Source organism: Morus notabilis, unplaced genomic scaffold (assembly GCF_000414095.1).
Source record: "Morus notabilis unplaced genomic scaffold, ASM41409v2 Scaffold235, whole genome shotgun sequence".
In the NCBI taxonomy this organism is placed as follows: domain Eukaryota; kingdom Viridiplantae; phylum Streptophyta; class Magnoliopsida; order Rosales; family Moraceae; genus Morus; species Morus notabilis.
The window spans coordinates 58,869-85,000 of NW_010360036.1; the positions used below are offsets into that span (position 1 = coordinate 58,869).

A 26,132-nucleotide genomic window follows, 5' to 3' on the forward strand; every position below is an offset into this window, starting at 1 on the left:
AATGTACTAGCTCTAATAAATTTATAAAAAAAATCTTTTTTGTTGAAACTTTCGGATACCTGAAATCTGAATCTAAGGGATCGTTCATTTTATCGATTCAAGTTTTCAGTTTTAAGTTTTTACAGTAAAAAACTCTCAAAAAATGTCACATCTAACTTTTTCTGCTACAATGAAAAGTTCTCAGAAAATGTCACATCTCAGCTCGAATTGAAAACTCGAATCCGCGAAGTGAATGCGGCCTAAAACTTTCTTAAAATTTAGTTTTTTATTTATTATACTCTTAAAAATTTAGTTTAAGTAAAAAAATATGGAGGTAGAGCATATTAGAGAAAGAAAATCCACTAGATTGAATAGTAAAATTATATAGAGGGCACATATCAGAAAAATAGTATTTGTAGAAAAAGGATATTTAAATAGGAACGCAATTGAGAGACAATATTTCAGGGGGGCTTATCTGAAAATACAATAGTTAAGGGGAGAAAAGGAAAAAACAAATATCAAAACAACCAAAACGTTACTTTTGGTTGAATTCTATATAATGTCAGATGAAGAACCAAAAATGTATCAAGAGCAACGAAAAATGCGTCCACGCATGAGAAATGTATAGTTGAATTATAGTATCTCCGCTTACTCTTCTCTTTTATGTTTGGTACCCATAAAATGTATGGGTTTTAATTTTTTATATTTTATACTTGATTAATACTCTTAATTTAAATAACTGTATTAGTAAAAAATATATTAATCATGAGTAAAAGATAAAAATCTTATAATAATATATTTACAATGCGAATTCACTAATTTTTTTTTGGTGAAAAAATGTACCCATGTGAGAAACAAATCAACCTCATTTATCTTTAGTAAGATGGATTCGCTATAAGTTACAATGCAAATAGGGGATTCTTTATAGTGGAACTCCAATAAGTGTTTCATCGGTAGAACACTATTTTTTTAACTGTTAGATTAATTTTTTAACTTGATCCTTATTAAAAATTTATAGTACGCCACACGAAATTATTTTTATTGCATATCTGACTGTTAAAAAAGTAATCTAATGGTTAAAAAGTAGTGTTCCACCGGTGGAGCATTTATTGGGATTCCACGGTAAAAAAAATCCCGCAAACAAACTGTAAATTAAAGTCTAATGTGAAATTAAAGTGATTTGTCTTATAAAAAAAAAAAAGAATTTCATCCTTGGGGCAAAACAAAAAACCCGCTTTGGGTTTTTGTAGCATGTTCAAGGAACAGATGGGCCCAAAGGGAGCGGAACACCTTACTTCTCGCCTTTCAGTAAAAATGGTGGCTTTCTTGCTTCCTCACGATATCTTTTTTAATTTCTTTGGTTTCCTTTTGCTAATACATATATTGCCAAAACACAACAATTAAAAAAAAAAAAGAACAAAACAAAAAATTCTATCTTACTTTAAACGTGTATTGTCCAAAATGTACGATCCGTCGGGCATAACAACAATCAAATATCTTGGAATGGCACTACTAATTAGTTAGAGGTGTTGAAATGCAATAATAGTCCAAGGAAAAAAGACAAAAGAAAAAGGTGAAAAAATAGAGTAATATAGAAGTGGTGTGTCAAAATATGTAAAGTTAAGGGTAATTTGTATAAATATACCCCTAAATTTGTCTTAGTTTATAAATTATATCCTCATTTGAAGAATTTTTGTTGCCACTAAAAATGGAGATCCTTGGCGTCCTCACATCCCCACTTTATGCCTATAATAGGAATCAATTTGCCAATTAATGTAATGGTAAAGAATCTAAAACTCATCCTCCACTTATTCACAACTCAAGTTTCACTATTATACCCATCTAAATGTGAGCGTTGCTATTTTGGATCATTCCATTAACAAAAAGATTCAACTGATCTATTGAAACTTAAATTAAAAATTTTTTTGTATCTTTCAAAATAAATTATTAACTTATAGTAAAACAAACAATATAGTAATTAAGTAAATAATTATCATTCATCATTTCGACTCTTTTTCTCTTATGTTAAACAATATAAAAAATTACTATTATTCTCTCTATCCTGTATGCTCTTCATCCCTCAAACTCTCTCTGTTCTCTTATGTAAAATTAACAAAAAGTTAAAAATTACACTCTCAGCAAAAAAAAAAAAAAGAAGATAAAAGATAAAAATTACACTAGATGGTATGTTTATAAGAGTGAAATTCATAATAATTTTCATGTTGTTATACTACAAAATATAAGATAAATATTATAATGACATCAATTTGTACTATTCATAAAATACTTTTTTTACTATATTTAATATAATAAGATTTTATGTTTATTTTTGGAAAGGAATGAGTTAAGAGAAAACACTTACAACAAAAAAAAAATTTGAATTTAAATTTTTGTGAGAATAAACACCGTGGTAAAAATTTGAATTGTGATTCGAGTTAAGAATAAGACGATCATATGTCTATTTGTCATATTTTTAATATTTATAAATGAGATTTTCAGGTACACCTAGCATTCTGATATGTTAAGTTTTTCTAACCATTAATTTACATATTTTAAATTTTACGTAATTTTATATAAATATATAAAACTTGATATATTGAGAGGAGAGAATGTGCCCATAAATAAATCACAACATTGCTTTCACAGAAGAGAGGGAAAATGTCAAATATGGAGAGGAAATGGTCCGGGTGAAACCAAACACGTTCCCTGTTCAGCTGTTCCCAGTCAGTCGCATTGCGGTCACGACACAACTCCCACACGCTCGCTCACTCACTCTCACTGTTCTGTCCTATCATCTCACCTCATCTCTAGTTTGGGCCACCCCCAAAATCATTCTGACTCCTCAGACACCAAAATTCCCTTCTCTCTCTCTCCACAGTGTATGCCCTCTGGGTATTTCTGGGATTCTCAATTTCTCATGTTGTTTATTTATTTTTATTTTTTATGCGAGTTTTAGACTCCGTTCATTTTATCATTTGAGTCTAAAATTTAAGTTTTATTATAGTAAAAAATTCTCAGAAACAGTCACATTTAACTTTTTTATTACAGAAAAAAATTCTCACATAAAATCATATCTCAACTCAAATTAAAAACTCAAATTAACAAACTAAACGGGCTTTTAGCAAACCTAATCTGTAATTTTGAGCTGTCCAAAAATTTTGCAGTGTTTGATTGACATCCAATTTAATATATTCCAGGTATTTGGAAAGAAAATTGTTAGTCTCTAATCTATCAAACTGAAAATACAAACAAAAAGGAATACAAAACACATGGATTATTAGACTAACAAAAAGAAAAGAAAAAAGAAGCTTTTTTCTTGCCAACAAAACGACGGCGTCCTTTTTATTTTTGTTTTGTTTAGTAGGCAAAATACTTTTCTTGTATTTGAAACAACTAATAAGAGAACAAAACAAAGCATTTTTCATGGGGTCATTTCCCTCTTTTCTAGCAATCTCAGACTTCACGTAAGAAACAACAGGCCCCGAGTAAAGCAAGTAATATTGTATATGTCATGTCGCATTCTTTAAAATAATTTGTCTATTGTTGTTTTTCCTTACTGAATTTGTCTTGCTGTTTTTTAACTGCCGGTTTAATGAGCTTTAAAAAAAATTCAAATTCCCCATTAATGAGAAAATGTAGCTAGCAGTTGAATCACGCGGCTACAGTCTCTAACATTACTACACCCACCAACTGGCCAACTCAAAAAAATAAAAATTATAAAAAAATAAAATAAAATAAAAAAAAAAATTATGAGATTAGAATTATTTTTAATTTATGTGTATTTTTTATAAAAAAAATACTATAATAAACTATAAATTATAATTCGAATCAGAAAACGATACTCCCAACAAAAAGGCTCTAAAAAGAAAAGAAATATTTAAAGACACAGAGACACTGGTTTAACACAAGCAAAAGTCGCACCAATTGAGTAGACGTTTGAGATTTAAAACGATAATTTAAAATTATTTTTAATTTAATTTTTATAAAAAAAATACTATAATAAATCACTAATTATAATTCATATCAAAATATCCTGGGTGTGCCATGTATTCCCAATCTCCTTCCCCACACACTTCCCAATGAAAATTTAAAAGCCGCTTTGACGAAATTACCCCTCTCTGTGCGCGTTCCCCCATAACATTCCCCTTCTTCTCTCTCTCATCAGCTGAGTAAAAAAGCCAACGCATTATCAAAACAACAAGCGGCAAAAACACTTAACTCTCTGCTCTGACCCATTCATTTTACGACAGTAATTTCCTTTTGCCTTATCAACGTAAGACTACTACAGATAAAACGCATGGCGAAGTCGTCGTCGGCGATCAAGCCAGAGGACTACGCCCACAGTCCGGTTCACTACGCCGTCGTCCTCGGCGACCACACCACTCTGTCAAGAATCGTCTCCACCCTCCCTCGACTCGCCGAGCCGAGTCAGATCCACACCGAGTCCGACTCGCTTGCCCAGGAGAGACTCGCCGATAAGATCTCCGCCGTCCTCGACCGCCGTGACGTCCCCAACAGGGAGACTCCTCTCCACCTCTCCGTTCGCCTAAACAACGCCGTTGCGGCGCGAACACTTGCTAACGCCGGCGCCGATGTGTCTCTCCAGAACTCTGCAGGATGGAATCCTCTGCAGGAGGCTCTTTGTCGCCGGAGCTCCGACATTGCGCTCGTCCTCCTCCGCCTCCACCACCGCTCAGCCTGGACCAAGTGGCGCCGCCGCCTGCCACGTGCCATCGCCGTTCTCCGCCGGATGCGCGATTTCTACATGGAGATCTCCTTCCACTTCGAGAGTTCCGTCATTCCCTTCGTCGGGAAGATTGCTCCCTCCGATACGTACAAGATCTGGAAGCGGGACGGCAATCTCCGCGCCGACACGTCCTTGGCAGGCTTCGACGGTCTCAAGATCCAGCGCGCCGATCAGAGCTTCCTCTTCCTCGGCGACGGCGACCAGAGCCACGACATTCCGTCGGGATCGCTGCTTGTCCTCAATCGCGACAATCGGAAAATCTTCGACGCCTTCGAGAATGTCGGGGCGCCGATGAGCGAGTCCGATATGGCCGGGGTCTGCTCGCAGACAAGCGTTTACCGGCCGGGGATGGACGTCACCAAGGCTGAACTCGTGGGGAGGACCAATTGGAGAAGACAGGAGAAGACGGAAAACGTCGGAGAGTGGAAAGCTAGGGTTTACGAAGTCCACAACGTGGTGTTCAGCTTCAGGTCGCGCAAGGTCGCCGGAGGAGACGCCGACGTGGCCGGGAGCGAGCAAGTGCTCCCTCTTGAGCTTGACGAGGACGACGATGGATTTCTCGTGGCGGAGAATCCGAATTTCGGAATTCCCGATCGGCGGAGGCACAGTAGCTTCGTGAGGGAAGACAGGGACTTCGTGGCTTTGGGGAGGGAGAGCGTGGACGTTCCGTCCGTGATGGCAGCGCCTCCTCCATCACGGAGGAGGTCCTCCTCTGCGGCGTTGTCGGCGGCGGCGCCACCTCCGACGAAGGAGAAGGAGTTTGTGAGGAGTTTGAAGCCGTCGGTGTGGCTAACGGAGCAGTTTCCGCTGAAGACGGAGGAGCTCCTGCCGTTGCTGGACATTTTGGCGAACAAGGTGAAGGCCGTGAGGAGGATGAGGGAGTTGCTGACCACCAAGTTCCCGCCGGGCAGTTTTCCGGTCAAGGTAAGGAGGGCCCCACAGAGGGTCTTGGTTTGTGTGGGGTCGCGGTTATTCTTTTTTGCTTTTTCTAGGAGGTTTTTCTTTGCTTGTTTCTTTTTGTTGCTTTTGATGCTCCAAGCAGTAAGCGACCAACGACCTTGTGCTTTCTGACCAATGAGACCGTGGAAAGTCTTTCTGAATGGCGAAGAAGCTTTTGTGGGGACACGCCGATGGTCGGTGATTTGACGTGGAAGACTATAATGGGTCCGATTTAGAGCGGACGGTGATATGGCAAGTGGACCCACATCCCTCAAAATCTCTTCTTTCACGGACATGGGATCTTGGGGTCCAAGTTTTTTGTCCCTTTTGATTCCTCAGATCCCGACTACGAGTGCCCCACCTCAAATAATCTAATCCCACCAATCAAAAAAAGTGAATTTTGTTTGACCTCGATCTTGCCACGTCAGTCCAACCCACCTACTATGATGACGTGGCTAGATCAAGAATGGCTATCATTAACGGTTAACTTCCTATGGCCAATAGCGATGGATTTCTTTATTTTTAACCTTTTTGTTGGTTCTCATTGTTTAGTGCATGTCTATGTCGGACAAAACCAAACAATTATATAGTCAAATTTGATTAATCAAAGATGTTGTTTCTGTTTGTATGTATGTCGATGGAACAGGTGGCAATACCGGTGGTCCCTACAGTGAGAGTTGTGATAACATTCACCAAGTTTGTTGAGCTTCAACCAGTGGAGAAATTCTACACTCCACTCTCAAGCCCAAGACACTTCTACTACGGCGGAAGAAGCCAACCGGAAGAGGAGCACAAGTCACAGAGCCACTGCTCGTCTTTACCGTCGTCTTCGTCTCTGTCGTCGTCGTCGACGTCGACATGGCTAAGGCGAAACAGCAGCCAGTCGGGGTCAGCCAGCAAGCAGCAGCAACAAGGGGCTGCTGCTGCTGTGGCACAAGACACCACTGACCCTTTTGCTATTCCAAGTGGATATACATGGACAAGCGTTGATGAAAAGTCTAAGAAAATGAAGAAATCTAAGTCGACTAGGAAGTCCAAGTAAAAGAAAAGAAATCGACGACATTGAGGGGGGGAGGGAGGGAGGGAAAAATGGTTGTTAGATAGATTTTGGCTGTAAAACATGCGTGTTGTGAACTTTAATATACACTGTAGATATACCATCAAATTAGCAGTATTTATTATCTTTTTGGAATATGGTCTAGGGAGATTTTGTTGGGCAACAACATATGTACTCCTTGTATTGATTTCCCGTAGTTTTGCTGCTAACAATTTTGTTTTCTTTATCAAAGTTTTACTTTGGTATGGCCGGGTTATCTTTGGCTCTAAATATGCAGTTTTTCTGATCGTTTAGTGCCTCACTAAAAGATTCCGCATCTTTAACAACCTCATGTGATATTTTTCCTCTTTTAGTATTTATACCAATGGCTTTGAGCAAAGAAACCGCATTTTTTTTTTAAAAGGAGAAACCGCATTTTAAAGACAGAGACATCGTGGTTGTAAAAGAAGAAATGGAGTTTTATCTTTTAGGGCTAGAGATTAGTTATTTAGGGTGGGTTCATTTGCATATTTAAATTTAACTTTTTATTACAGTGTTTTTCTTTCACGTACACAATTTAAGTCATAACATGAGTTGCGTAAATAAACAAACCTGCAAACCCTAAACTTTATGGTCATTTAATGCACGCTTTTGAAAATTAAAAAGACAAGAACAGAGAGGATTCACATAACATGCTAATTTTGATGTCTCAATTGGTGTTTAACCAATTGAATTATGTCATATTAATTAAAATTTTAAAATACCTTTTAACTATTTTTTTATATTATGTTTAGGTTACTAAATAACATGTTATGAAGTAATTAATTAGATATTAATTAAGACGCTAAAAATTTGACATGTAATTGGTGTATCCACAAAACCAATGCGAAGGAGTTATATGATATCACTCTCCGTGGTCTTCATTTATGACTCCAGCCATTTTGTGTGTACCAACAGGTTCTCTTCATATGGCTAAATGAATGGTTCAGTCAGGATGAAATCTCACATGCTTCCCATAATATGCAAACATCAATTAATTCCACAACCAACTGGGCCCGGGTGTTGAATTGCAGTATCATACTATTACTAGTTAATCTGATTGATAAGACTCTTTGCATTAACTTCAATTGAATGGCTCTTCTAATGCCATCCCATATCAAGGTAAGAGGGAAATTAGAACATCCCCTCTCTCCCCTTAAAAAAATAATGAAAAATAAATCCTCTCTTTTCTTTAATTAATGCTATGTATTATTACAAATGGTCATCACCATATATTTATAATCAATTATAAATTTACACGTCAATTCTTAAATTTAGTGGACATTTGATTCATAGATTTAGAATCATGATTCTAAATCATTCTTGATTTACGTGTATTTTTTATGAGAAAAAATACTGTAACGATGACACGAATACACCAACTAAATGCACTTATAGATCCGTATTTATTTATAATCAATTGTAAATTCACTTGTTAAGATTTATAATTTAAAATACGAAGTTCTACCCTATGTAATTCTACATGTCAATTTTCTAACTAGTTAAAAAAACCAATAGTGATGATGACGATCGGTGATAATTAACATTTTTTTTTTCTATATAGGTGTCCATAAGTATCAATTATGCAGTACAATCTCTTTTCTAGTTGTCTTGTTTAAATTAATGTCATAAAACTAAACGGAATTCATCATCCAATTCATCACCCAATACCCAAAGAGCAAAGATTTTATCACCCCACGTGACCTCAAATGAACATAAATTAGGAATTAAAAAAAAGATCAAAAGGAGTATTCGGATTGAAGTTCAAATCCCTATCATGTCCCAACTCCCCCTTTAAATACTACGGCTGCAGAGTCCAACTTCTCTTTCAATTTTCACAACTCAAACATGCATAGGTGCTACGTACTTGGGCAAATAGTCAAGAAAGTTGTTAATATCAATTCGTGAAATTTAAGGTCATGTGAAGTTCTGTCAGTTATTAACCTCCACAATAAATACGGAGAGAAATCCATCTCAGATGAAGCCTCACAAGTATTATCTATCACTTTTGAATCATTGTTTGGTAAATAAATTTGAACCCGTTCAAACATTATTTTTTTTTCGTAAAAATTTACATTTAATCAATTTTATTATATTATTTTTCATAAAAATTTAAATTCTTATTTAAATTCATAAATCAAACGGACTTACTTATCTTTGTTCTCATTGGTTATGAGTGGTCTAATAATTCTAGGAGCGGCCGCATATGATTGTTGCCATTGGATTTTCTACCACTGCTCCATCTTGATGAGATGTCACTGTTAATCACATTAAGAAACATGTTCTTATCCTCATATGCCAATACTTTGAAAAGTACAACACATCATATTTAGATAAGGATTGAAGAGAGTACATATTTATCTGTACTAACATGGACTTAAATGACAAAACCAACTTCCCAATCCCAATATTAAGTAAATTTTCATCCTTGAAATTTACACAAGTAAAAGAAAAAAATTATTGCAGACCCAACAACCAGCACTAAAGAACCCATTTAAATTAGCCAAAATTGCCTTGTGTTGCAAAAAACAAAAAAAAACAAAAAACAAAAAAATTGGGCATTGACTTTAACCAGAGAGAATTTTACCATGTTTAAAGTTACCAGAACTGTTAAAGCTTCTTCAGGCACTTTACCGGAATATGCTAAGAAGAGAATCCTTTTAACCGCAATGCAATGATTCAGTACTCAGCACCAGAGAAAACCCAGTTGATCATGGTGTCTCCCATTATAATATTTCTGGGATGTTCTTATTGAATTACCTCTGTTAACTTTACCAAAGGTAGAATAGTAGCTTTCACATTGGTTTGTTATTCAGATAAAGTGAAAAGAGACGTGAGTGTGTGGCGTGGTCATAGATAGTTGATTGAATCATGGCATTGGCTTAACCAAAAAGGGAAAATATTGTATTGGATTTACTAGTACGGACTTGTTATCTGACAGGGAAAAAAATATTGAGAAAAAGTACTGCAAGTACTCAATTATTAGTCATTGGCCAAAGATGCTAAAGCTCACATGCGGGGGGAGCCACAAATTTTAGCCTGTCTCGTGTGAGAGATCTCAGCGATTCGAGTTTTATTATAATAAATAATTTTTAAAAATAGTTATATTTAATTTTTTTATTATAATAAAATTTTTTTATATAAAATTATATCTCAATTTAAATTAAAAACATTTTAGCCTGTCTCGTGTGAGAGATCAGCGATTCGAGTTTTATTATAATAAATAATTTTTAAAAATAGTTATATTTAATATTTTTTGTTATAATAAAATTTTTTTATATAAAATTATATCTCAATTTGAATTAAAAACTCGAATAAATTCATATCTCAATTCAAATTAAAAACTCAAATCAACAAAGGTTCCGTTCATTTCGCCGATTCGAGTTTTGCTACAGTAAAAAGCTCTCAGAAATAGTTACATCTAACTTTTTTGCTACAGTAAAAAGCTCTCACACAAAATCACATCTCAACTCGAATTACAAACTCGAATCAGCGAAATAAACGGGCCCAAACTAAATGAGCTATAATTCTCAATTACTATTGTGGTAAGATTGACTCAAATTTAAAATATTATTAAGGAGAACGGACGACCTTATTAGCACACTAAAATGGCGGTAGTGTATAATTTTATATAAGTAAAACAAGGAGTAGAAGATAACTCTTAGAGTCCGTTTAGTTTATGGATTAAAACCATGAGATTAGAATTATTTTCGATTTATGTGTGTTTTTTATGAGAGAAAATACTGTAACGAACCATGAACCATAATTCGAATAAGAGAACGAATCCTCCAACCAAACGAGCTCATTGATCTTGGTATATTAGGTAACATGGACAAAACACAATTGTTGAGTTGCTTATTGGAAGAGGCAAAAGCATAATAGTAGTCCAAACTTATGGGCTAATTAGGATGAGATGTGAGATATACCTTAATTAATTAATAAGGAGAAGATGGAATATGATTAAGATCTGTGGGGATTAATTTAAATGACCACCAACAAAGTAATGAGAGATGCCAAAAGACGTTTGCTTCTCCTGATGGAAACCGGTGAGTTGGCAAGTCTTTTAAAAACAATGTGGTGAAATGGTGATGAAAGACAGGCCATCTACATGTGCCCCTTTTTATTTTTTATTATTTTATTATTTTTCGAGTTTAAATGCCTTGGAACACCTAATATTCTCCATTAACACTGTCAACTTTCTCAAGAAATCTTTTTTATCTTCTTCATCAGGTGCTCTCTCTCTCTCTCTTTCTCTCTCTCTCATAATATCTAGCTACCTATCTGAATCTGTTATTGCAAGTGTTAAAATCAATACTTTTAAATGCAACTTGCAGTTAAGTCTTAGCTATCATATTGAGTTGTTTCGATCTTTTTCTCTACTTCTCTGATTGATGCTTTTTGATTCACCCTCTTCTCTATATGTGAATGCTTGATTTGACACATAAACTCTCTACTAGATTCAGTTTCTACCATGTCAGACGCAGATCCTTCTTCTAACATGGAAATCCTTAATGATCGCGCACACAAAAGCTTTACTTTTCTGTATGACTTCTGAATGCATATGAATACCTCATGGCATGTAGAGCAATCCATCTTCACATAAATTAAAAGTCTGAGATCTTTCAAAGTACTTGGATCGGTAAGGAAGCAGCAAGATTTAATATTTTAGGTTTTCTTTTACTAACTGGTTAGAACTTTTGCATTCTTGTATTATTATTCTATTCAACTTCACCATCAGTAGTGATCTGAGGAAAAGGTTAATGGGGTTTCTTGTTATTTTTGGATTCATTCACAAATGGGGGGAAAAAAAAAATAGTTTGGCTTTCTGGTGATCTCATCAAAGTTTGGATTGTTGGCAGAATATGGCAAGTGAAGCTCCGAGCTGGGCCGACCAATGGGGCGCTGGGGGAATCGGAGCATTGGAAGAAGAAGACAACACAAATTCCAAAAAGGATACTGGGGCCAACAAGAAGGGAGATGGCAAGGCTGGATTAACTAAAGCCAAAGCCGCAGCCTTGGCAGGAGCGCAAAAGATCAAAAGTGGGACATCTAATGGCATCAAATGGATCAAGAATCAGTGCCAGAAAAAGGGCCCCTCCAAATAAAATAAGTTTTATTCGTTTGCTAAATACAGGATGTCTTTGTTGCTTTGCTTGAATCGAAATTGAATGGAAAACCCCCAACAATTTTGTTAAGCTTCTTCATCCAATGTGTAATAGTTTCTTAGTTTGATTATTATACTCTCTCTTAGCTTTTATGGAGTTATTGTACTGAAAAACCAGTACACTCAATGAAATCTATCTTCCAATAAGGATGTCCAACCATGCACAACTATCTATCTATTGCAAAAAAGCTCAACTCCGAAGTAAAAGTAGGACGTTAACTTCACTAACTTAAATTTGTTGATTTGAGTTACAAAAAATTTAAGTTTAACTTGAATTTTGAGTTAAGTATTTAGGAAGAGATTAATTTGATATTTAAAACTTGAATTTTGTGTTCACTTGTACTAAAGCCAAACTCCAATTATAAAAAAATGTTCTTTTCTGCAGAGAAAATCCGCACTATAAAATCAAACTTGAGTAATGAAAAAACAAGAGGTAGGTAAAACTCACCAACTCGAGTTATTACTCGAGTTTAAAATTCGAGTTGCGTTTAGTGAACGCATAACTCGGCTCAATTTTACACTTAAATTGAACTTACTCGAATGTGATCCACGAAGTGAACGGCCAATATATATATATATATATATATATAAATAGACACACACATACATAAATAAAAAAAAGAAGAAAATGAACGATAAATTCCATCCATTCTAACCCAAATCAACATGTCATACATGTACTTCCACGACTTCCATGCCAGGTATGTGGTTCCAGCACAACATTAATGGTATTGAACCTCTTGATCCCAATAGAGTTGAATCATTATTTGGGAGGATAGAACGTTGATTTGAAGCACTATGCGAGAATGTACAAATTTCAAGTTGCATTTACACAAGAGCCTTGTGGCTGTTAAAAGGATCCAAAGGTGTTCTCTCCGCTGTAAGTCATGTAAAGAAATCCGTCGTCGTCCTTGTTTTCTTCGTAAAGTGCAGACATTAAAGCAGCTGTAGTAGGAAGGGGAAGACGAATTAAAAGAAGCAATTTGTAATAAATATAACATTAGCTCAATGAAAAGGGATCGCAGCTCACCAGAGGGAGGTAAGGTGTTCTTGACAAAGACAAATATAGCCTTCTCAGCACCAAGCTTGATCCTTTTCCGAACAACATATACAAACTGTCCAACTGTCAAATCAGCTGGGACAAGGTATCTGCAAGCAATAAACAGAAAAGAGGGAGAAAAAAAAAAGCATTACAATTTTGATAAGAGGACCTTCAAGCCATCAACTTATCTTAGTTTTGATTAACAAGCACGAAAAACTTGGATGAAGTTAAAAACTAACAAAACCCAGCTTCTCAAAAGACAAAATAACTCGAACACTGACCCGTTTATTTCATGCGTTTGAGCTCATGATTCCGATTCTGTTACAATACTTTTCTCTCATAAAAAATTTGAATAAAAAAAGTTCCTGTCAATGAGTTCTCTCACAAAATTTGAATTCAAAATCAAAATCACTGACTTAAATATGTGAGCCAAACATGCCAGTATTGGTGCCTGTACAAAGTATTGTTGTTTACTTTTACCAAATACTCTAATTGTTAATATTTTATTTTTCTTTTTTCATCTTTATTTTTTCTGCATAGTGCTTTCAGGGATTGCACAAGCAATCTCAAACTGCGCCTATGTCAAATGCAGCATTTTATAGTAGGGAAAGTTAGCAGCTTGACATTAGTTAAGAAGTATGTTGTGCAATTTAGGAACTAGAACATAAATAAAATCAGAGGATTTCATCTACAGTTCTCTATTGTAGTATAAATAATTGTAACAGAAGGGTAAATAGATTACTACTAACTTTTTCTTATCAATGTCAGGAATGTCGCTCTTTCCAGCCTTCTCCACAATAACCTACAAAAACGTACTCAGATTAGGATGACTCAAATGAATTTAAAAAAAAAAAAAAAGGAACTAAAAACAGATTACAAATTTTGATAAAAGTGAAAATTTTACAGGTATTCTGTCAGGATACTTCTCTTTGATGCGACGAGCTTCTGCCTGTCTCCTTTCTATTTTGTTGAAGATCAAAACCATCAGAAAACGAAATGATAACTTAAGAAAAGATGATGATAGGAGTAAAGAATAGACAACTTGACATAAAGAAAGTCATCCAAAAGCCAACGATGAAAAAAAAAAAAAAGAAAACTTTTGAAAAAAGCAAATTCATTCTGTAGTCAGTGTAAACCATCTCAGAATAAATTAAATGAACCTAAAACTTCCCCAAAGAAATAAATAGAAAAAATTAATTCTCCAATTCATAGCAATTGAAAAGAAATGGATACAATTACAATTACAATTGTACATGACTTAATCATAGCTGCCCTTTGAATAATTTAACCTCTTAAAAAAGAAAAGAAAAGAAAATCCCACAAACGATAAATTAAATAAAAAAAAAAACCAGAAATAAAATTCAGAAATGAAACAAACCCAGAGGGTGTTCGAGCTTGAACGAGGTTTTGGACATGGCGAAACTCCCACTTCTGTTGCACTCTGCGAATTTCAAACAGCGAAACATCACAAACTCGCAAATCATCTCTTACCCAGAATAAGGCATATATTTATATATAAACTTACAAAACAAAGGCACCAATCACAAGTTTTGCAAAGGGGATGTACAAAAACAACATACCAAACACGAAACGGCGATCGTCAAGATTTCTCAGAAAGAGAAATAGGTGGATGATCGGAAAATAACAAACAAAGAGTCAAAATCAAAACTTGAAGAGAGAGATTATTGTAGAAGAATGATTGTTTGTGGCTTTTATGGGTAATGCTTTCGTGGGCTTTACGAGAAGAGACTTGTTGAGCTTTCTTTCCGATATCTACACGGAACCTACACTTGCATTACATCTGCTCTTCTGGAAGGTTTTGTCGCACAATCTGATGTGGGATTCCTTGTTCCGGACTCAAGTTAACCGAACGACACCGCTTAAGTGTGGTGCGGCGCAAGGGTTAACATGTTTTCTTTTAAAATTTTTATTTATTTATTTATTTTGTTGTAAGAGGGACCGCTGTTGTGTTGATTGTGAAATCTATAATTATATGTCATCGTTTATTTCGCTGATTCAAGTTTTATTACAGTAAAAAATTCTCATAAATAATCACATTTAATTTTTTTGTTACAGTAAAAAGCTCTCACATAAAATCACATCTCAACTCAAATTAAAAACTCAAATCAGCGAACTAAACGGTTTATTAGGATGTCAATGATTGAATTCGGAAGATGACATCAATACTGCATAAGCAATGAAATAAACCAACATAAAAAAAAAAGATAGAGAGATTTTATAGTAGTTTTATTGTAGGGTATTTACTGTCGGGTCTTTAGTAATTTACTGTAGGGTCTTTAGTAATTTTATTGTGATCGAAGAAGATGATTACAATGATATTCTCTGTAAATACAAAGAGAAACAGTGTAAGAAAAATACTAAAAAATATGTAAAAAGAGAGAGAATATACTTGTAGGGGTGAAAGCGTGTGTAGGAATGCGTGAACCCCTTGGACACCTATGGTATGCATTTATAGGCTCTTAGTGGTTGAAAATAAGCCTTTGGGTAGTTTCCTATTTGACTTTTGATTAATGATCCTCTAGGAAATCTTTCCTTATAGGGATGATGCTTAGTGAGCAAGCATGTGGGATGATTAACTTTCTCCTTTACTTTTCTGGATGTGATCCCTTGGTTTAATGCCGAATATTCTCGCTGGAGATGTGATATTCGTATTTAATTCTCAGATGCTGTGGTGACATGTTCGTTTGACTGCTTGTCTGGCGAGTTGTTGGATTAGTCGTTCGGGCAGCGCTGGGACCCCACGAGTTGCCGGCTGCTCGAAGCCTGTTTTGGCTGGCAATTTCATAATTTGACCCCATTCTCCGAGACGATGACACGTGTATTGTGAAAAATGAGGAACATAATTTAACCTTAACAACAGTCAACGTTAGCATACCTCCTAATGGTTAATAAAAGGATCTCCATAATTATCAAGGATGTTTGCTGAAGGCCCTAGCGGCATGTCTTAGCCCTCAAAGGAGGAGCGCGTCACCCCAACTATGTTGAATGTACTAACGAGTAACGGCAAGGGTAAGTATGTGAGTGATCTCATATTAGTCTTTATATTTAATACCCAAAAGATGATCCAACTCAAACTGTAATTACAAGCCCCTCACAGTACTCCATTACCCTTATGTCATCATATTATGTGGTTTTTTTAACTTAAAAGTGGAGAGATTTGTATTTTAAACAATATGCCTTGTGTGGGAGGCATGCATAAAATTACCTTCAGACTACATTTGCAATCACAATTTACTGTTTGCATATTCTATCAGTATAACTCCGTTTTTAATCATAAAAACTTCTTTAACTTTGCGTGTGTTTTATTTTTTATTTTTAATAAGATTTTGATCATTTCTAAAGTACATATTATCCCTCTAATTGTTTTTGCTGAATTTTTATTTGGGAAAGGACGAGAGGATATTGAATGTAAAGAAAAAGGTAATAGCGGATTTGAGAGAGAGATAAAATGCAGTGGAGTAGCTAGACTTTTTTGTAAATTTCATACTTCGTAGTTCTCTGTACTTATCATTATTTTTTCTTTCCATTTTTTAAATTTTTTAGCCATTAGTAATTTTCAAAATATTTAGATTCACAATTACAAACTCAGCAACATGATTAGCTGAAAGAAATAAGGACAAACTCTAGAACATGTTTTAAGATTCCAAATTTGAAGCCATAATAAAAAGGTAAAAGGAGAATTGGTCGCCCTCTCCATTTCGTTTCAGATGTGATATTATTAGAAAGGTATAAAGTTAGATTTCAATAATGTTATTTCATCGTTTTGTTGGGAAAACTGTTCATTTCCAGTGCAGAAGATAATCTGAGTTGGCGAATCATCTGGCACATGAAAAATCATCTGAGCATCTCGAAGACGTTTGATTCATAGATTAGAATCATAAGATTATAACCATTTTTAATTTATGTGTATTTTTTATAAGAAAAATTACTGTAACGAATCACGAATCATGATTCGAATCGGGATACGAATCTCCTAACTAAACAACTCATTCATCTTGTTCGTTTTACACGTTCAACAAACTTAAATTAAAAAGTAAATTCATCTTAAAAAAAATATTGAAACATTAAAAGTTAAATTTAAATTTTTATAAAAAAAAATTATGTAGTAAAAACTTAAGTTGTAATTTAAACTAGTAAAATAAACTGAGGCTTCGTGTCTTTAGTTTAGAATCAACAGAACGGAGTTTAAATTTGGTCTTCAAGCCAGTTTTCATTGCTTCACCACCTCTAGTCTTCAAGCCAGTTTTTTGGCCGTCTTCTCATACAAGTTTTCAAAGAAGCTAAAGCCATAATCTAATAAAGAAACAAAGGAAACAAAAATACCGTCTCAAAAGAAACCAGCAATTAGTGCATTTAAATCTCTAATGTCATAGTACTAACAACAACGACAACACAAATGAACTAGACACTGAAAAAAATCTAGTGTCACTTGGAACATAGAAGAATTTCTTCTTAGTTCGTCCTTCGTAAGAGTAATGGATGAAAACCGAATCCAAGCCGCAGACACGAATCAAGAGAGCGGCTTGGCGCTAGTAGCAGGATCTTCCTTTGCTTCTAGACGTATCATGAAGACATAGCCCAGAATCCACAAGAGAATGTATTGAAAAGGCACCCAAGATAGGCAAGCCAATAAACTCGTGATGCTTCCTATGTACTGAGGATCTTTTATAAACCCGAATGGGAATTCTGTCACCCATGGAATGTTCTTCCCAAACCGCACTCCATAGTAAGTCCCGGATTCACCTAGCAATTGGTACACCCTGAGGTTTGATTTTGACACCAAAACTTTTAGTAGGTAACATAAACAACATGATGTCACAATACTCAGTAAAAGTGCAAGTTTTTGAATATTAGATCTGGGCAAAATCTCATCAAAATTAAAACTTATGTGAAACTCTCTGAAACGTATTAATGGTTCCTTTCGAAAAGGGGTTTAAAACAGGGTGAGTTTGAACCATGTGGGTTCTGAATTATGGGGTTTGAACTTGGGTTCAAACTTTGAGAACTCAAATGAGATTTGGATTTAGAAATCTTTTTATTTTGAGGGTTTAAATGTCACATTAAGAGTTCAAATCCATTTTTACTTTTTGTAAATAAAGACTGGTTGAACCTCAATTGGGCTCAAAGGATTTGAACCCTCCAACCAAACCACCCTACGGTTCAAATCAGAATTCTACCGGCATAAAATTATCCAAAAAGAGTCAATGAAGTTCTAAAAGCATCAAAAGGACATTGTATTTAAATTTTAAGCAAATAATCACATTAATATAGCTATGAACACCGACTCTAGATTACCACATGAACTAATACTAGGATTTTTAAGGCAAAAATAACAAGGAAACCCCAAATGTCTCCTACCCCTCTAGATTTTGTTTTTTGGTTTTAGTAATGTAATGTCATGGTAATTGCTTATAACTTATTATTGGAGCCAAAGACATACTGATAAAAATAGCAAAAGTTCCGAAGGGAAATCAAGAAAAATCACATACTTTATTATATCAAATCACAGCCTAAAAACATATATATATATATATATATATATGTATATGTGTATATCAATGTATGAAGCTGACCTGAAGTTTAGGAATTGGCCAAAGGCAATAAGAGGCCAAAAGTAGAGAGGTGGAGGCCAAAAGAAGGAAGAAACCGAGAAGAGAGAGAGTAATTGAATGAGCTTAAGGAAATGAGAAAACGTGGCCATCACTTTCGATGGGTCCCGCCCTTTCCCACAAAGGTCCACCCATGTTTGCGGATGATTCCATAGCCAGTAGTAGAAGGGGAACGGTGAGATCACTCCAATTGCTGCTGCTACGCTCATTTTCTCCGTTTTTTTCTGGCCTATTTTCCTTCACTTTCTCGGGAAAACAAGGCAACGAACGATCTTTCTTCCTAGGCTCGCGAAAAGAACTTTAGAATTGGATATGGGCCGGGATATTCTCGTCCCTTTTGTCTTTCGGCCCGTTTCAAAACAAACTGGAATGAATACATTGTGGGCCTACGTCAAGCCCACTGAAGGACCCCAAGCCACTTACCTCGTTTTTCTTGCGTCTTTTTTCCCCCTAACTATTGAGAAATTGGTAGTAAATAATATTTTTGAAACTAAATTTTAAGTAAATAATATATTTTAAAACTCTTTGAAATAAATAACAGTTTATGTAGTAAATGTAAATAATTTATTTTACGATTGGTAAAAAATAACTTACATAGTACAAAATTTTAAAAAAATCTTTATTTACATGGAAATAATTCTTTTTACCCGTTATTAAAGAAAATTTACGTGAAAAAAATATCTTTACTAACCGTGAATGTATTATTTATACAGTAAATGATTCATTTATCATTTAAATTGTTATTTAGTTGAAATAGTTTAAAATCGGTTATTTATTTAATTTAGTTTTAAAATTCTACTATTTGCTACATACTTATATTGAAGCCTAACAAGGTGCAACGATTAGGATTTTTTTCCCCTCAGGATGGATTCAAAGGTCAATACTCCAGAGTCTTACTCTGAGGTCCCTACATTATCAATGACTTGTGGTGGTGGAAGTGAAACCGGACTTATTCTTTAAGTAGAATTTGATCATATATTTGTTCCATTCTATTGACGAGCTTTTGTGTTTTTACTATAGAGTAAACGGGTATAAATTAAGAAAAAAAAATTAGAAATACAATTTAAGATGATAAAAAATATTATTAATGCCGCTCCACTTAAAAATAAATAATTATTACTCAATTAATAAAAAAAAATAAAATATCATAATATCACTTAATTATTTAGAATGATTTAAATAAATTTATTTTTAGGTCGTATACTAATAAAATCTAGTTATCCATACATTTATCACTTTTACAAAACACCAAGGCATGTTCTTTTCTCAAATTTTAGTTTAGTATATAAAAAAAAATATTATAGTAAAAAGTTGAATTTAAATTTTTATAAAAAAAATACTATAATAAAAAATTTAAATTATGATTTGAATTAATTAGAACAAGTAGCGTCAACTCTCTTAAAATATAATTATTTCCGATTCATCGGACTAACGAAACGAGAAACGTGATGCTATCCATGATTCTCTTTCACGAGTAGGGTGGGGTGGCCGCCTTTGTGGAGTTGGGACTCGGGAGAACTAAGCCCAAAGTTATGATGTAAACAGATGGGCCCACTTGGGCCCATATTATGGTGGTTAGCCAAGCAATTGGCCACTTCGTGACATACTGCTCCCGGACTCTCATACCCCTCACACCAAGAAAAAATAGAGAATTTACTTCGTGAATCAAGACCTTTTTCATGATAAATACCTTCTTATTAGTATAATTATTTAACTAAAAAAATTATAAATTAGAAAAAAATAAAATTATAACTCATATATTTTTAAAGAATATTCATCAAAATTACCTTACATCAATCAATCTAAAAAAAAAAAGAAAAAAAATATCATATTTAATAAAGTACTTAATAAATTATAACATTTATTTAAAAAAAAATAGATAAATTATAACATAATTTAATATTTTAAAATTTAAATATTATTAAAAACCAAAACATACCCTTAAACTTTTTTTCATCTCTTTCCTCTTCCAAACCTATATTTTCTTAAAAATAGTAAATTACAACATATTTTTTAAAATAGGAATATTATATTATATTTTTTAAAAATATGAAGATTATGGACGATGTCGGTGACTGATAGTCAATTCTGACGACATGCAGCCATCGCCAACGACCGGCTCTGACAACCAATAAATACTGTCTTACTAGCAAATACTATATTTATCATACTAATCTAAAAATTCAAAACCAATTTCAACGGCTAGTAAAATACTGTATTTATTAATAAATATTATATTTACTGATAAATATTATATTTATTATATTAATCTAAAAATTTGACAATTAATAAATAACATATTTATTGATAAATATCATATTTATTGATAAATATCATATTTATGAATAAATATCATATTTATTATATTCATCCAAATATCAAATACTGACTCCAACGGCTAGTAAAATACTGTATTTATCGATAAGTATTATACTTATCATATTTTTTTTAAAATTTTCACAATTAACATCTCAAAAGATAAAAAATCACAAAAATACCTAAATTCTTATATCTCATAAATTTAGATCAACAAAAATCATAAACTCAGGACCAAACGAACAAAAAACCTGCAAATCAAATCTGATAACAAAAAAACTGCTAAAAACTTGCTCCCTCCATCTCTGCAAATTAGATCCGCTGCCGCCGCTTCCACATCCTAGCTCTGGCAAGCCCAAGAAAATCCCGCTGCCACCTCAACGGCCAAGCTTTGGCGAGCCCAGGGAATCACACTGCCACTAGTCCGAGAACGGCATACTGAGTTCGGGGGGAGAGAGAGAAACGTGGGGAGAGGACAGAGAGAGATCGGAGAAGAGAGCCAGAGAGAAAGAGAGAGATGTCTGAAGATTAGGGAAGAGAGAGAGACGACCGTGGGGGATAGATGGGAAGAAGAGAGAGAGATCAAGAATAATAGGGGCATTTCAGGTATTTTCTCAATTAACGGATAAGACCTCGTATAATTACCGTTTTTTAAAATATATGTTATTTACTACACTATGACCGGTAAAAAATGAAATGTTATTACTTATTAGTGTATTTTTTTTATCTGAAAAATGAAAGGTTCTTTACGCACTAGTAAAATTTGGATGGCAAACTTTAAATATAACAAAAATTTTAAAATATTACAAAAATAGTGAAATTTTGATATCATTAGAATAATGAATATATTATTATATAGTATAAAATATGACATTATTATGATAATAATTATGTCATTTTTGATATATTTATAATATTTTGAAAATTTTGTTAAATTTTAAATTAAGGTATGAAAATTTCTCATGTGGTGTAATCATCACAAAAAAGAATTAACCCTTTTTTAGTCAAAAATAATATAAAGAATAAAATTATTAATTTATCCTTGAAGTGTATGAGTCTAGATTTTTATTTATTATTTTTGATTAATACTCTTTTAACTAATATAGTTATTTAACTAAAAAGAATTTAAATCAAGAATAAAAAATAAAAATCTAGATTCATGTATTCTAAAGATATTTGTCTCATTTTCTCAAAATAAATTCACCTTTTACCTATAAAATTTTTGCTTGGGCTTTTATTCTTCCAATACGTTTGTGAAGCAAATTATTTGATTTTTTTCGCCTCATAAACAGAAAGCATACACATAATAATAATAATAATTAAATAGAATTATATGTTTCAAAAACCAAAAAAAAAAAAAAAAGGTATTGTAAATGTGTGGCAAAGCATTAACGTTAATACTGGACACATTGCAAACACATGTTGCTCGAAGTATCTAATGGTCCCAAGAAAGGGATGCATGTTATTTCTACTACATAGTACTCAAAAATATTGCAACTGTCATGATGTTGGCCTTGTTATATGGTCTTTTCTTTTTCTTTCTTTTTCTTTCATTCTTTTTATTTTTCCTTTTTAATTTGTGATAACCTTGCTATTGTCCTTGTTGGATAAGGAATTTCAATGGCTGAATCTATGTCACCACAATTCTAGTAGCTAGCAACGTGCCAATTTGTAATATGTGTTTATATGTGTACTTATCCATTTATGTCTAAGAAATTTATATTTGGTTAATGATTTATTCATCCCCTTGAGGAAAAAAAAAAAAAAATTTGTCGACAACTTTTTTTTTTCTCATTTATATATTATCATTGCATAAGGGCATAAAGTTTTATATTAAATTTTTCTAGAGTAGGTAGTATTAATAAATAATGCGGACCACAATTTTCAGGTGATGGACCACTTTTTAACCCATGTGATGCCAGATGCCAAGAATTAAAGACTACCTCTGTTTAGGTGATTATTTAAGTATCTTTTGTTTCAAGGAAGATGATTATAATAAAAATCACTTCTAATTTATTAAAAGAAAGGCAGGCATAATGTCTACACGCGTGTCTATCTCTATTATGGAATGTTAGTTCATATTTAGTTAATCAATTTCCTTTCGTTAAGAGAAAAGGAGAGAAATATTATTTTAGAGTGTATGGGTCCGGATTAGAGTTATAAGTTTAGACCGAGTTAAATAAGCCGATCTGAGGTCCGGTCTCGTCCCGGCCTGAACACATCTTTTTATTATTTCCTTAAAAATACGTTGTAAATTTTGAGCCGGGCAAGACCGACCCTCCTCCTTTTAGGCCTGGCTCGGCTTGTATGTGTAAAAATAATGGGCCAGCCTTGTCCGATATGAAATTCCCATTTAGCTTGAGTGGGCGGCCCAAATTTTTACTTATAGTATAGATTTTTATCCTTTATAGTGATCAAGAGTAAGGGGTAAAAAAATCTAAACTGTCGCACGTGTATACTATTGAAAAATATGTATAGTTCAACATAAAGAAAATATTATAAGTATATCTGCTGTCTGCTGTATGGATAACTGTTCTAGTAGTAGTACCCATGACCTAAATTTACTTCCTGTTTTCGTTTAGTCACTTCTGTAGTTTCTTTAGGTTATGTATGTCGTCACGTTAGATATATAGTCTAATGAGGAATATCAACATCTTGATAGCTAAGAATTTCTTTCTTAATCTTGCCATGTTAATAGCTTTAAGAAAGAACGGTTCGAACCAATATATACCATTGAAAAATACAAAGTAGGCTTACGAAAGAGAATTTGAATCAATTCCTAAATAAAAATGCACTAAACTTGCCTTTATTTGATCTAATTCGTTCATATAGTCCCCACCACACCAAAACTTCATTAAGTAGTCATAGTTATTATGGATTGTCTTGTATTTTTTTTTTCTCATTTAGAATATATGCATTATAGGTTACGGATTGAATGAAGAATATAGTCAAGATAAGACTTCGTTAATAAATCATATCATATATCATTCTAAAAGTGTACAACTCCTTAACGTAATCAGTAGCTAGCTGAATAATATTAGCCATATAAAAGTCAGAAAATTTGATAATTTGATGTGATAAAAACTTTTTTGGTTGCTTTTAAAGATTATATGCTAATTAGATTCATTACTGGGGACGTCGCTTATTGGTTATATATGGTAAACGTTAGTCATGAGCTTGTAAAGTACCTTTAAATCATGTAATTTAGTTTGAAAATGATATATATATTTTTTGATAGAATTGAAAATGAGATATTGATTTAAGAAGAAGAAAAGGAAGATAAAAAAGATATTGGAAAAAATTGTTCAAATTAATGAATATGTGGAAGTAATATTATTGGATATATATGGAGCTCGGAATCATTTCCCAAGATCTAAAAGTTGAAGCGTTTTCTTTTTAAACACAATAATGGTGCTGTGCTGAACAAGAATATACTTTAATATAGCTCTTATTTATTTTTTTGTTGCTAATGATACTTTTAAGAAAAAATAATCTTTATACAATATATCTACTCCTATTTGATACTATAAGCGCATTTGGATGGTCTTCGACCCATTTTGCATTGATCAAGAAAGTACACTTTTTTCTTTCAATCTTTATGGACAAATTTTTAATAATTATGTTCTCAACTTATTAAATATAAAAATTTGATAACACGGTAAAATAAGAATTTAGTCTCATTAATTATTATAAATTTTTTTATTAATTATTAAATTATTACAATAATCAGATCAATATCTTACGGTTAAGACAATAGTGACAATTAGTAGATAAATATTAAAGTAACCATTAAAGCCACACATATATATAAAATAAATTACTTGTAAAAGTTTAGTGAGCATGCCATTTTAGACTGATCAGCTCATAGAGAAATATATGGTATTCTGCCCTATTCTTTAAATTGAGAATTCTTCAATTTTTTTTTTTCCTTAAAATGATTATATTGAGAAAACTAAGTGCTACACAATGTTTAATTTTTTTGTGTTTCAAGAATTGTCTAGATTAATTATAGAATACATGTCAAAACTTACTATAAAAGACTCTTTTCCCAAAAATAGGCTTATGATTTGGTTATCTTGCTGCATTATATATCGTCATAATCAATATATCTAATTGAGGCTGAAAGGGCAAAGTCGGTTCCCAAACAAGGAAATTCAATTTCATATAGACACTTGGCAAACTTTTTATGCATGACAAGGGGGCCGGGAAAGTATATCCGTCTCTCTTAACCATGCATTGTATTTGAATACTTGTTCTTTCATTACACATATTTAGGCAATCATTCTTCAGGACATGAGAAAAGAGAGTTTATAATCTTATGTGCAAATGATATTCATCATCACACTCAAAAAGCCCACATCCACATGCTCACAAAAAACGTGGTATTCGCCCGCATGCTTCTCTCACCACCTCTACCAATAATAGATGTAATCAAATATTATATTCATATAATACACACACACACACACACACATATATATAGATATCTGTAGGATTGTAGATTATGCACAATATTTATCGGATGATGTGAACGGTAATTAGCATTTCCATAAATTCAAAATCTTCAGCAAATGTTTCTGCAATAAATAAATAAAGAGAAAATCTTTTGCAACCATACAATATTTGATAGTAGTGGTACTTTATACAATGCCATAAAAGAAACTAGTAATAATAATAGTAAAAACACGATGAACTTGATTTTTGTTCCAATTTTTTTAACAAGTCCATTAGAGATTGAATACTCTGAAAGAAGTGATTAAATCACGTGTCACACTAATGTATACAGTTAACCTTCATGGCTTAATCATAATGCAAGTCTTAATTAGTTGTCTAATCATCAAAGTCAGGGATGGTTAATTATGCAGGACTCATTAGGAGACGATCTTTAATTTCAAATGATGAGGGTTATAGATAAATATATATGAGGAGCCAGTACAATATAGTATCATCAATATCACCATCATATAGTTATCATAATCCCAGTTGACATTGCACATGATAAAGACTATGTACCTTTTTCTTTTCTTTTCTCTCCTCTATATATATATATATATATGTACATAGTTTTTTTATATTATTCATAATATTACATATTCTAACGTTTAGTTCCTTTTTTATTATATATATTTTTAATATACGTATTTAAATGAAGGGCATGTACCATCTGAAGCAATAATTGAAACGATATCTGGTCAATCATCACCAAACAAATAGTTATAATATAGTATATAGATCTTGCG

The 26,132-nt window shown here is 33.3% G+C and overlaps 3 protein-coding genes across 3 annotated transcripts; 1 reads left to right on the top strand and 2 right to left on the bottom strand.

Moving 5' to 3' along the window:
• Positions 1 to 4,130: 4,130 nt before the first annotated feature.
• LOC21401031 (ankyrin repeat domain-containing protein 13C) lies at positions 4,131 to 6,969 on the top strand. Its single transcript, XM_010095734.2, has 2 exons — positions 4,131 to 5,650; positions 6,312 to 6,969. Exons 1-2 carry the CDS (start codon positions 4,277 to 4,279, stop codon positions 6,705 to 6,707), a joined length of 1,770 nt encoding a protein of 589 aa, XP_010094036.1. The 5' UTR covers positions 4,131 to 4,276; the 3' UTR covers positions 6,708 to 6,969.
• Positions 6,970 to 12,516: 5,547 nt separating this feature from the next.
• LOC21401033 (autophagy-related protein 8C) lies at positions 12,517 to 14,778 on the bottom strand. Its single transcript, XM_010095736.2, has 6 exons — positions 14,527 to 14,778; positions 14,325 to 14,387; positions 13,851 to 13,906; positions 13,696 to 13,748; positions 12,935 to 13,053; positions 12,517 to 12,849 (listed from the first exon to the last, which is right to left on the bottom strand). Exons 2-6 carry the CDS (start codon positions 14,359 to 14,361, stop codon positions 12,755 to 12,757), a joined length of 360 nt encoding a protein of 119 aa, XP_010094038.2. The 5' UTR covers positions 14,362 to 14,387; positions 14,527 to 14,778; the 3' UTR covers positions 12,517 to 12,754.
• Positions 14,779 to 17,194: 2,416 nt separating this feature from the next.
• LOC21401035 (phosphatidyl-N-methylethanolamine N-methyltransferase) lies at positions 17,195 to 18,819 on the bottom strand. The gene is made up of 2 exons (XM_010095738.2): positions 18,541 to 18,819; positions 17,195 to 17,727 (listed from the first exon to the last, which is right to left on the bottom strand). Exons 1-2 carry the CDS (start codon positions 18,783 to 18,785, stop codon positions 17,478 to 17,480), a joined length of 495 nt encoding a protein of 164 aa, XP_010094040.1. The 5' UTR covers positions 18,786 to 18,819; the 3' UTR covers positions 17,195 to 17,477.
• Positions 18,820 to 26,132: the final 7,313 nt, after the last annotated feature.